Source organism: Erythrolamprus reginae, chromosome 7 (genome assembly GCF_031021105.1).
Source record: "Erythrolamprus reginae isolate rEryReg1 chromosome 7, rEryReg1.hap1, whole genome shotgun sequence".
NCBI lineage: Eukaryota > Metazoa > Chordata > Lepidosauria > Squamata > Dipsadidae > Erythrolamprus > Erythrolamprus reginae.
This window is the reverse complement of record NC_091956.1, coordinates 76,670,513-76,684,169: the sequence shown is the minus strand read 5'-3', so window position 1 is coordinate 76,684,169 and position 13,657 is coordinate 76,670,513. Positions and strand designations below refer to the sequence as shown.

The window sequence follows — 13,657 nt, the reverse complement described above, 5'->3', positions numbered from 1 at the left end:
GTATGCCCATGTTACACCAACACTCCGCAGTCTGCATTGGTTGCCGATCAATTTCTGGTCACAATTCAAAGTGTTGGTTATGACCTTTAAAGCCCTTCATGGCATCGGACCAGAATATCTCCGAGACCGCCTTCTGCTGCAAGAATCCCAGCGACCAATTAGGTCCCACAGAGTGGACCTTCTCCGGGTCCCATCAACTAAACAATGTCGGTTGGCTGGCCCCAGGGGAAGAGCCTTCTCTGTGGCGGCACCGTCTCTCTGGAACCAGCTCTCCCCAGAGATTAGAACTGCCCCTACCCTCCTCGCCTTTCGCAAACTCCTTAAAACCCACCGTTGTCGTCAGGCATGGGGGAACTGAGATATCTCCCCCGGGCCTATACAATTTATGTATGGTATGCTTGTGTATATTCTTGCTTTTAATAATGGTTTTTTTTAATATTTTAAATTGTAAATTATTAGATTTGTTATAAACTGTTTTTATTGTATTGTGAGCCGCCCCGAGTCTACGGAGAGGGGCGGCATACAAATCTAATAAATAATAATAATAATAATAATAATAATAATAATAATAATAATAATAATAATAATTTTCCTAGGTTCATTTTGCAAGTATAACTAATTACAGAACACATTGTTCCCCTAGTATATGTAAACATTAATACAGTATATATCTTGCCCACCTATTTCCTGATTTAGAGTTAAGGAAAGTTTCTCAGAGATTGGAGAAATTTTTCATTTCTCCCAGTCTTTGCACAATGTCTTCAAACACATTTTTTGACAACTGATTTCATTTTTGTTGATATAGGGTGCGTTCCAAAAGTAATGCAATTGAATTTCCTGTGCCGCTCCTATTGGTCGGAGTGGGACTGAAGAACTTGGAGTAGGTGGGGGAGATGCTAAGCTTTGCTACGAAACCGCTCTCAGTGCTTTCCAACCTGTGGAAGCGGCAGGACGTCAGTTATTGTAAACTTCTGCGCGCCGACCACATCACGAAAAAAATGGAATCGACGATCAAGCAATGTTACATGATTAAGTTACATGATTAAGTTACGTCATCACTGGTGATGAAACCTGGGTTTTTGAATACGACCCAGAAACAAAACGCCAAAGCTCTGAGAGGCACTAACATTGAGAAACACTGATATATTTATTTATTTATTTATTTGTTAAATTTGTATGCCGCCCATCTCCGTAGACTCGGGGCGGCTCACAGCAATAGTAGAACACAATGTAAAATACAAATCTAATATTTAAAAACTAAAAAATCCATAATTAAAAAACATACACACAACATACTGTACACAAATGATATAGGCCTGGGGAAGATGTCTCAATTTCCCCATGCCTGATGGCAGAGGTGGGTCTTAAGAAGTTTACGAAAGGCAAGGAGGGTGGGGGCAATCCTAATATTATATATTATTATATATCATATAATCAAACCTGAAAATAATGATTGTATCCCTTTGCCTCAAGGGAGTCATTTTTGTATACTGTCAATTATTTCAACTCACTTACCCTTGGTCCCATTGCTCCCAAATCACCGTTATTTCCTGGATCACCCTAGGGGGGAAAAGAATAAGCATCAATATTTTAAGTTTGCTATTATAGTAGAAAACTAAAGTCACCAATTCCTCCACAGAATTTTGAAGTGAGTGTCACCATTATCTTCATTCTTTACAAGATAAAAGCGCTGAGAAAAGGCTGGGAATATGTCCCTGCAACAGCCTAATCAATAAAGAATGCACAGTAATAATTTAGCTATTGCTTAAAAAACCAAAAAGCCTCTTACTCCCTCACTCCTTCTTAACAAAAGAGGGGCGTAGCGTCCCCTGTTGTCAATAAATTTTGAACACATTTGATCATTGTGTAGTAATTACAAGAGATGGTATGAGGAGATAACTCTCTTGTTATCAACATGACATCTTTCTTGCCTATCAATTCTCAATGAAGCTCTCTGAAGATTGCATGAGTGTAATATTGTGGGTCGCTGTTTCCTTCAAGAATTGAAGAAAATGATGGTTGCTGAGCAGATATTTTATAACTGGGGATGATTGGGAAAGAAAGAAATAGGGTTTTTTAGGCTAAGAAACGTGGGAAGGAAGATGTTGCTTTTATAAAAGTCAAGGATATGATTCTAAACCTCCTCCTTTAAAATGGAATACAGTGTTCCCTCGATTTTCGCGGGGCATGAGTTCTGGAACCGCCCGCGAAAGTCGAATTTCCACGAAGTAGAGATGCGGAAGTAAATACACTATTTTTGGCCATGAACAGTATCACAAGCCTTCCCTTAACACTTTAAACCCCTAAATTGCAATTTTCCATTCCCTTAGCAACCATTTAGATTATTACTCACCATGTTTATTTATTAAAATTTATTTAAAAAAAATTTATTAAAGTTTGGCGATGACGTATGACGTCATCGTGCGGGAAAAACCATGGTATAGGGAAAGTATTTTTTAATTAATATTTTTGAAACATAGAAACATAGAAGACTGACGGCAGAAAAAGACCTCATGGTCCATCTAGTCTGCCCTTATACTATTTTCTGTATTTTATCTTACAATGGATATATGTTTATCCCAGGCATGTTTAAATTCAGTTACTGTGGATTTACCAACCACGTCTGCTGGAAGTTTGTTCCCAGGATCTACTACTCTTTCAGTAAAATAATATTTTCTCATGTTGCCTTTGATCTTTCCCCCAACTAACTTCAGATTGTGTCCCCTTGTTCTTGTGTTCACTTTCCTATTAAAAACACTTCCCTCCTGAACCTTATTTAACCCTTTAACATATTTAAATGTTTCGATCATGTCCCCCCTTTTCCTTCTGTCCTCCAGACTATACAGATTGAGTTCATTAAGTCTTTCCTGATACGTTTTATATTTAAGACCTTCCACCATTCTTGTAGCCCGTCTTTGGACCCGTTCAATTTTGTCAATATCTTTTTGTAGGTGAGGTCTCCAGAACTGAACACAATACTCCAAATGTGGTCTCACCAGCGCTCTATATAAGGGGATCACAATCTCCCTCTTTCTGCTTGTTATACCTCTAGCTATGCAGCCAAGCACCCTACTTGCTTTTCCTACCGCCCGACCACACTGCTCACCCATTTTGAGACTGTCAGAAATCACTACCCCTCAATCCTTCTCTTCTGAAGTTTTTGCTAACACAGAACTGCCAACGCAATACTCAGATTGAGGATTCCTTTTCCCCAAGTGCATTATTTTACATTTGGAAACATTAAAAACATGAAAAACCATGGTATAGTCATTTCGCAAAGTTCGAACCCGCGAAAATCGAGGGACCACTATACTTGAGAGAAGCAAAATTGAAAATGAAGAAAGAAAGAAATCTGTCCTGTGTTCTGTCCTGAGAATCAAGACAGAAGGAATTTTCACTGGGAAGTTGGCTGACAACCCTGGATATAAGTAGGTGATTGTGCTAATTAAGACACACTAGAAATAATTTTATTCCCAGCAGCAGGCAAAGGAATCATTTCCCCCACCTTTGTGGTATAAACACATTTCAAATACCTAAAGAGAACTTCAGGCAAGTTATGTGTCAGCATTTTAAATAAGTAACACAACAAATTTTGAACACATTTGATGTGTTCAAACAGATCGTGCAGAACGCAGCCACAAGAGCCATTGTGGGGCTTCCAAGATTCGCCCATGTTTCCTCAACACTCCTTGGCTTGCATTGACTGCAGATCAGTTTCCAGTCACAATTCAAAGTGTTGGTTATGATCTTTAAAGCCCTACATGGCAATGGACCAGATTACCTCCGGAACCGCCTGCTACCGCACGAATCCCAGCGACCGATAAGGTCCCACAGAGTTGGCCTTCTCCAGGTCCCGTCGACTAAACAATGTCGTTTGGCGGGCCCCAGGGGAAGAGCTTTCTATGTGGCGGCCCCGGCCCTCTGGAACCAACTCCCCCGGATATTAGAACTTCCCCCACCCTCCCTGTCTTTCATAAACTACTCAAGACTCATTTATACTGCCAGGCTTGGGGGAGTTGAGATATTCCTTCCCCCTAGGCCATTACAAGTCATGCATGGTATGTTTGTGTGTATGTTTGGTTTTATAGTAGGAGTTTTTAGTTGCTTTTATTATTGGATTGTACATGTTGTGTTTATTATTGTTGTTAGCCACCCCGAGTCTGCGGAGAGGGGCGGCATACAAATCCAATAAATTATTATTAATTAATTAATTAATAAAGTGTAATAGCAAAAAATAGTTCAGTATTTTGCATTTGTACAGACACTCCTATCTCCAAAGGCCCTGACTTCAATAGACATAAAAGATGAAGATAAATTACTCTGCTATAGGATGCAATTCAAAAAGAAAAAGAAAGAGTACTATAAGGCAGTAATTTTCAACCTTTTTTGAGCTGCGACACATTTTTTACATATACAAAATCATGGGGCACATTGAGCGGGGGAGGGGAGTGGGGGGCTAAACAAAGTTTGGACAAAAAAATTCTCTCTCTCTCTCTCTTCCTCCCTTTCGCTCTATTTCTCTCCCTCCTTCTCTCTCTTCCTTCCTCTCTCTCTCCATCCCTCTTTCTTCCTTCCTCTCTTTTTTGCTCTATCTCTCCCTCCTTCCCTGCCTTTCTTTCTCTCTCTCTCTCTTGCTTTCTTTCTCTCTCTCTGTTGTTTTCTTTCTCTCTCTCTCTTTCTTTCTCTCTCTCTCTCTTTCTTTCTGAGCTTCGCGGCACACCTGACCATGTCTCGCGGCACACTAGTGTGCCCCGGCACACTGGTTGAAAAACACTGCTATAAGGTATCCAAAGTTTCTCAGAATCTTAAGTATTTTCCCAACACAAATGTTAATCATAATTGACTGGGTTGGGCAGACCATAATCTTATACACCATGGAATTTCTTCTTATACTTTACTTGGAATTTACAGCCAAAATGTTGGTTTCAAGTTTCTTCAGTCAGGACAAAGCAAGAGTCAAGGTCTCCATAAAAGGAAATCTAAACTATTTCCAAGAGAATATAGCTGACAATCATAAGAGGAAAATTTGATTTATGATGAATGTTTTTTTCTTAACTGTGTTATTAAACAATGGTTGTTGTGTTGGAGATCATTTCAGAATAAAAAAAATCCGACTTGTATAAGTATAAACCACATTTAAAAGATTTCCAACTACTGTACATTGGAAAAGAAGGGTCATATTAATCTTATTTTATAATAGTGTGGATAATAATTATTCTGGTGAAAATCAGATATAAGTCTCTCTTTCAATCAAGATAAATTACTTGATCAGAAGGAAGGAAGGAAGGAAGGAAGGAAGGAAGGAAGGAAGGAAGGAAGGAAGGAAATAGAGAAGAGCAACAAAGATGATAAGAGATCTGGAGGCTAAACCTTATTAGCTACAGTTGTAGGAATTGAGTTTTGCAATGCATTATCCATGGAGATAAATTCAAAGATTACCTCAAAATATTACTAATTGACCAGATATATAATTGTTAAAAAATAAGCATTTTGCATCTGTTTTAGAAAAATGCCAACAGCCAGTTACGTATTTCCAAGCACAATGGAAACCTGGAGGTTTATTCCCACATTTGAAATTCAAACAATTAGAGAAAGCTGTCCTTTATCTAATAGCACCAGAAGCATCTTTTTTGGGGAACAGAATCCTGGCTTCCTGAAAGAAATTGCCTCAGAATTATCAGAAATTGCCTCAGGTCAAAAAAAAAAAAGATTCAATTACAGTATTCATACTTTTAACATTTTCATTTTTCATTCGGAGCATGCTCTGCCTCTAACTGCTAGCCTTAATGTCTAATGTCAAATAGTATGTAATGTCTTATTTAATTTTAGTGTGAACCTAAATACTGCACTAAAATGTGGTACTAATCAACGAATTGGGAGGAAAAAGCGAGAACCTTATATAGCAAAGAATTTAGAAAGAACAGAAAGGGGGGTATTAACTGGGGATTGAAAATTTTTACTAAGAAAAGTTAAGGGCTATAAACTTCATCTTTCCAGTTACTGAAAATAGTTTTACAACTTTTTAAATGGTTAGTATTTGAACACTCCACTAAAAGAAACAAATAAATGACATGTGCTTATCATAACAATAGCCCATCCACATATAGATTTGACCAAAAATGGCAGCAAAGACATAACTGTGTTGGTTTAGTGCATTTAACCAATGAAACCAGATGTTGCTAATAACTGACCTTTGACCCTTTAGGGCCTCTAGTTCCAGATTCACCTGACCTCCCCTGCATGTTGGAACACAGACAAAATGAAGTCGAGACAGAAAAAGTAAGAAGAGAAATATGAAGAATTAGTTTTGTCTACAGGAAGTAAATATGTAGTGGAAACTGAGCATATTAAAACAGTTGCTATTATAAAGTTATGCTATAGAGATATATAAGATAGTTAAGGAATCATACATATTATGATTATTTAACACAAGAGGATTAGTAGAAGAAAATCTAAATGTGTTTTGTACATGTTCCAGGGAATATTATTTCCTCAACTCCTCACTTACTATGATTTGATTTGATTTGATTTGATTGCTTATTTGTACCCTGAGTCATTCCCACCTTGCATCTCAGATTTTGATGAAATTTGGCACATCATTTCTTTATGATATAAAACTATGCTGTGCAAACTTTTAGTTCAAAAGACTAAAAATTGGTAGTTCAAGTATGTTGTGGTTCAGCCTGAGGCTGCTCAGGGACCGGCTGTGTTTCTGCTGGCTCCATGCCCGGAGGAGGATGACAGCGAAGGGGAGGGGGCTGAACAGTAGGACGGGGGAGAGGAAAGTCAGGAATGGGATGAAGGAAAACAGCATGAGAGCCCCGGGGGGGGGGCCTCTCCCCAGCCAGTAGCTTGGAGTCATTAGGTGATGAAGCTCAAGCCGTCATTGACATGCGACAGAGACGTTCAGATCAGAGAAAGGAGCAATTAAAGAAGTATTATCAGCACTGAATTAGGAACAGCTGGGCTTGGGTGTGGTCCTCCTTATAGCAGGGTTTAAAAGGCAGGCAAGCTCTTGAAGCCATGTGGAGTGTTATCAATTGGAGTTACGGTGTCCTGCTTTGTTCTCGGCGTCTCTGTTCCTGGCTTGTGGCCCAGAGGTTTGGAAGACCCGTGGGAGGTGTAGTTCTGCTATCTACAGCCTCGTATTGGCAGCAAGAATCCTGTATTGCTGCATGGACTTTTGCCTTCGTGGATATATCTGAAGATACAGCATTTTCCTCTTTGTAAGGACATTTTCTGTTACCTGTGTTTTTTCTTGAATTTTATAAACTGCCTTTGCCTTTTATCAGTGTGTCTGGCTTCTCTTTTTGGGTTGGTATTGGCTTCCGGAGTGACCCAGACAGAACAAAGTAAAGGGTTGCAAAATGCTGAGTCAGCAAAAATGGCATTTTGGGTCAACTTCCAGAAGCTGTAAATGTGGCAGTTTCAGTAGTATGCTGGAGATATTTGGAGAACCTGCATACCTTGTAAGGCTTTATAAACTGGCAAAACCCCATGTACCTAGTCCTCTTACTTTTGAATTTACAGCAATCTTCAGACTGCTGTAGTTTCAAAACTATTTGGCCTTTCAGGTTGATTTTTGGCAGGTGTACTCAGTACACAGCTGCAACGAGGACTTCCAATTTGTAGCACTTTCCTTCAAGTTGTTAGAAAAATATAAGAGTTCAAAGTTGGTATTTAACGGGTTTTTGCCAAATTTTGGCTATCTTTGACTCAGCATTTTGCAACCCTTTACTTATTCTCCTAAAACTCCCAATTTTTAGTCTTTTGAACTAAAATTTTGTACACCATAGTTTTATTTCATATTGGAATGACTCCCCTATGACTATCATTAAGTGTTGTACCTTATGATTCTTGATGAATGTATCTTTTTTTAATGTACACTGAGAGCATATGCACAAAAACAAATTCCTTGTGTGTCCAATAACACTTGGCCAATAAAGAATTCTATTCTATTCTATTTGATTCTATTCTATTCTATGTGAAAATGTCATATATACAATTTGTAAGCTGAAAATATTTGTTTGATTCAATCATTTTCCTTCCTGCTTTAGAAATGAGAATTCATCTCTGGCAACTTCCAGACCAATACTTTAGTGCTATTTCTTATCACTAAATTATGTTCTTAAACAAAAGGGACTTTCTTCAAGATCATGCAAAAGATTTAATAAAAACCAATAGAATTTCTGAATGTACTGGAATCAAGAAGCTTATATACAGAGTTACGTGCAATTATAGAAACAAATGTCAAAAATAGTAGAAATCAAGTAAAAGGACACTATGAAGTATTTTGTAAAATGTTTAATTCTACTCCATGGAATCATATTTGAAAAATCTCCTTTTTCTGTTCCTATTCCCTTTAAAATTAAATTAGTCCTTCAATCTGATTTTCCTGGGGAAAATCTGGGGAGAATGCATTGAAGCACACAGAATTTGACACCTAGTCAAAAGCATTTGGCTTGATGGGGTCAAAGGGAGCAAATGCTGAAAACAACGTTGTGTTGTTACAATGCAAGCTCTGTTCCTTATGTTCACAGGTTGTGTGACATCATATTCATGTATAAAACGAGAACAACTCGTATCATTGTGATAAAAGGAGAAAATTCTGTAGAAAGTCCTGTACCTATTACATCCCTGTACCTTGCCTTTACTTTGGCTAACCTTAACAACACAGGTTTTAAATTGTTAATGAAAATTTATAAAATCAATTGAGTTGCACTGCAAAATCTAATTTAAAGATCCTTCTTCCTTCCTTCCTTCTTTCCTCCTTCCCTCTGGGACCACTCCTTCCTCTTCCTTTCCTTTCCCTTCCTTTCTCTTTCCTAACTTTCCTTTCCTGTCTGTCTGCCTGTCTTAGAGGTCAGGATTCCAACTGATGCCCTAATTAAATCATGAGCTTCAAGCCAAGGTTCAAAAGAAATCCAAGTATTTATTAAGAACTTCATGTCCAGGTTCTCCACATCGGCAAAAAGAATCCGAACCTCGTATACAAACTAAATAAACAAAATCTGACAAACAACCCCCATGCAGTAAAAGACCTTGGAATACTAATATCAAATGACCTAAGTGCCAAAGCCCACTGCAACAATATCGCCAAAAAGGCTTCTAAAATTGTCAACCTGATCCTACGTAGCTTCTGCTCCGGCAGTCTCACACTACTCACCAGAGCTTACAAAACTTTCGCCAGACCTATCCTCGAATACAGCTCGCCTGTCTGGAACCCACACCGAATTTCGGACTTCAACACCCTAGAAAATGTCCAATGATGCTTCACCAGAAAAGCCCTTCACTCCACCACTCGAAACAGAATACCGTATGAAAATAGACTTACAATCCTGAGTCTAGAAAGCTTAGAACTACGACGCCTTAAACATGATCTAAGTATTGCACACAAGATCATATGCTGCAACATCCTGCCTGTCAACAACTACTTCAGCTTCAACCGCAATAACACAAGAGCATGCAACAGGTTCAAACTTAATATCAACCGCTCCAAATTTGACTGTAAAAAATATGACTTTAGCAATCGAGTTGTTGAAGCATGGAACTCATTACCAGACTCCGTGGTGTCAACCCCCAACCCCCAACATTTTTCCCTTAGACTTTCCATGGTTGACTTCTCCAGATTCCTTAGAGGTCAGTAAGTGCACTAGTGTGCCTTCCATCCCCTGTCCAATGTTCTCTCCTATATTTTATATATCTTTTCTCCCATCCATATATCCTTCCTCTACTCTTCATTGATGTATTCTATTCTCATAACTCTTCTTCTATCACTTCCCTGATACAGTATTTACTACTACACGTTTTTATTCTCCTTAACTTTCAATTTTTATTGGACAAAATAAATAAATAAAATAAATAAGTGAAGCCATCTCTGACCTCTGACCCTGTTTCCCCCTCCCTCCCTAAGGTGTGTCATCAGTCATGTTTCCCAACAAAGCATATTTTGCGGGTTGTAGAGGCCCTTCCTCCAGCCACTGTGGGTATCCGTAGAGATGGCCTTGGCATAGAGATGGCTGGAAATGTTCATTTGTTTTTATTGAAGTGCAATTTCCTCACTGCAGCTGTGAGGCTGGGTTCCCCATCCCCCTGCTTATGCCAATTTGAGATCAGGTCAGGAATGCTTCGCGAATTGACATCAGACACAATTACAGTATTGAAAATTCTACTTTAAATGACGAAATCTGTTTAAAGTTGCCTCTATGGCCACTCTACCCATATAGAAACATAGAAACATAGAAGACTGACGGCAGAAAAAGACCTCATGGTCCATCTAGTCTGCCCTTATACTATTTCCTGTATTTTATGTTACAATGGTTATATGTTTATCCCAGGCATGTTTAAATTCAGTTACTGTGGATTTACCAACCATGTCTTCTGGAAGTTTGTTCCAAGGATCTACTACTCTTTCAGTAAAATAATATTTTCTCACGTTGCTTTTGATCTTTCCCCCAACTAACTTCAGATTGTGTCCCCTTGTTCTTGGGTTCACTTTCCTATTAAAAACACTTCCCTCCTGGACCTTATTTAACCCTTTAACATATTTAAATGTTTCGATCATGTCCCCCCTTTTCCTTCTGTCCTCCAGACTATACAGATTGAGTTCATTAAGTCTTTCCTGATACGTTTTATGCTTAAGACCTTCCACCATTTTTGTAGCCCATCTTTGGACCCGTTCAATTTTGTCAATATTTTTTTGTAGGTGAGGTCTCCAGAACTGAACACAGTACTCCAAATGTAGTCTCACCAGCGCTCTATATAAGGGTATCACAATCTCCCTCTTCCTGCTTGTTATACCTCTAGCTATGCAGCCAAGCATCCTACTTGCTTTTCCTTTTATATAGAATAGGATAGACTTCTTTATTGGCAAGGTGTGATTGGACACACAAAGAATTTGTCTTTGGTGCATAAGCTCTCAGTGTTCATAAAAGCAAATATACATTCGTCAGAAATCATGAGGTACAATACTTAATGTTTGTCATAGGTGTCAAATAAGCAATCAGGAAACAATCAATATTAATACATTTTTTTAAGGATACAAGCAACAAGTTACAGTCATACAGTCAAAAGTGGGAGGAGATGGTTGATAGGAATGATGAGAAAAGATTAGTAGTAATAGTAGTGCAGACTTAGTAAATAGTTTGACAGTGTTGAGGAAATTATTTGTTTAGCAGAGTGATGGCATTTGGGGGAAAAAAATCAGAATTTTGTTTACTTTTATTGTATTTGTTATGCCTAAAGCACTTTAATCCCTATTAAGTATGACTATATAAATAATTATAGTGGTAATTTTTACTTATTAATATGAAACTTCTCCATTTGTTTAATCAACTTTGACTGGACTATGCATTTAAATCATTTGGAATACATGTGTTCAATCCCAATGAAATCGATTTTTCTGGTCCTATTTAATGTCCCGAAACAAAGGAAGAAAGGAATGTCTTTAAAGAAAATGCTAAACACAGAGTTCTTAAAGGCACATTCAATATTTCAAAGTGAAACCAAACTGACCTTTGGCCCGGCCACTCCAGGCTCACCTCGTTCACCTTTCCCAGGAGGTCCTATTTCTCCTCTTTCACCCTGTTAAAAATCATAGCAGATACACACAGAAGCATCATAGAACATCAGTAACATTCAGTATTGATAAGAGTTGCTGTTGAAACTTCAAAGAGAAGTAATATCAAAGAGTATGTCAAGTTGCCCATTGATCCATACATACATTAGTACCAAACTTTTTATTTATTTATTTTATTTAATTTATTTATTTATTTTGTCCGATACACAATGAGGGTTTTAGTGGGTATATATCTATATACACATAGTAAAATACATGATGAAGGTTATAGAGGAGATACTCATAGTAAAATATATCTAAGAAATAATAGAAAAGAAGATACAGTAATAGAACATATCAATGAAAGAATAGAAGAAGAGATATAGGAATAGAAGAAAGGCATAGGAGATATAGGAGAGCAATAGGACAGGGGATGGAAGGCACTCTAGTGCACTTGTACTCGCCCCTTACTGACCTCTTAGGAATCTGGAGAGGTCAACCGTAGATAATCTAAGGGTAAAGTGTTGGGGGTTTGGGGATGACACTATGGAGTCCGGTAATGATCCACAGCTCACATTAGAACAACACCTTTCAGCTGTGGCGAGGGGGGCGTTTGCCCAGGTTCGCCTGGTGCACCAGTTGCGGCCCTATCTGGACCGGGACTCATTGCTCACAGTCACTCATGACCTCATCACCTCGAGGTTTGACTACTGTAATGCTCTCTACATGGGGCTACCTTTGAGAAGTGTTCGGAAACTTCAGATCGTGCAAAATGCAGCTGCGAGAGCAGTCATGGGCCTACCTAGGTATGCCCATGTTTCACCATCACTCCGCAGTCTGCATTGGCTGCCGATCAATTTCCGGTCACAATTCAAAGTGTTGGTTATGACCTTTAAAGCCCTTCATGGCATCGGACCAGAATATCTCCGAGACCGCCTCCTGCCGCACGAATCCCAGCGACCGATTAGGTCCCACAGAGTGGGCCTTCTCCGGGTCCCGTCAACTAAACAATGTCAGTTGGCGGGCCCCAGGGGAAGAGCCTTCTCTGTGGCGGCACCGGCCCTCTGGAACCAACTCCCCCCGGAGATTAGAACTGCCCCTACTCTTCCTGCCTTCCGTAAACTCCTTAAAACCCACCTTTGCCGTCAGGCATGGGGGAACTGAAACATCTCCCCCTGGGCACGTTTAATTTATGCATGGTATGTCTGTGTGTGTGTCTGTTAGCATATGGGGTTTTTAAATATTTAAATATTTTAAATTTGTCTGATTGCTTATGATTTGTTTCTACATGTTGTGAGCCGCCCCGAGTCTTCGGAGAGGGGCGGCATACAAATCTAAGTAATAAAATAAAATAAATAAATAAAATAAATGAGTTCCACGCTTCGACAACTCGGTTACTGAAGTCATATTTTTTACAGTCACGTTTGGAGCGGTTAATATTAAGTTTAAATCTGTTGTGTGCTCTTGTGTTGTTGTGGTTGAAGCTGAAGTAGTCGCCGACAGGCAGGACGTTGCAGCGTATGATCTTGTGGGCAATACGTAGATCTTGTTTAAGGCATCTTAGTTCTAAACTTTCTAGGCCCAGGATTGAAAGTCTAGTCTCATAGGGTATTCTATTTCGAGTGGAGGAGTGAAGGGCTCTTCTGGTGAAGTATCTTTGGACATTTTCAAGGGTGTTAATGTCTGAGATGCGATATGGGTTCCAAACAGATGAGCTGTATTCGAGGATGGGTCTGGCAAAAGTTTTGTAAGCTCTGGTAAGTAGTGTGAGATTGCCAGAGCAGAAGCTACGTAGGATTACGTTTACAACTCTTGAAGCCTTCTTGGCTATGTTGTTGCAGTGGGCTTTGGCACTTAAATCTTTTGTTATTAGTATACCAAGGTCTTTAACCGAGTGGGGATTATCTGTGATAATTTGATTATTCAGTTCGTATTTGGAGTTCAGATTCTTCTTCCCAATGTGTAGGACAGACGTGAGTGTAAAATAGATTACAATACCATCGCAAAAGCTTTTCCCACCCTTTTGATTTGCCCAAAGTAAATAGACCCTGAACACTATGGATAAAATAGGAACAATTACAGGTGTGAAAAAGAGGCAAA

General features: G+C 39.0%; 1 protein-coding gene across 1 annotated transcript in view; it reads right to left on the bottom strand.

Moving 5' to 3' along the window:
• The window catches only part of COL25A1 (collagen type XXV alpha 1 chain), a 31,902-nt gene extending 25,660 nt beyond the window's left edge, over positions 1 to 6,242 (bottom strand). Inside the window, exons 1-2 of the mRNA XM_070758157.1 lie at positions 6,192 to 6,242; positions 1,516 to 1,560 (exon numbers count right to left, since the gene is read on the bottom strand). Coding sequence (XP_070614258.1) covers positions 1,516 to 1,560; positions 6,192 to 6,242 — 96 coding nt within the window. The remainder of the gene's footprint in view (positions 1 to 1,515; positions 1,561 to 6,191) is intronic.
• Positions 6,243 to 13,657: the final 7,415 nt, after the last annotated feature.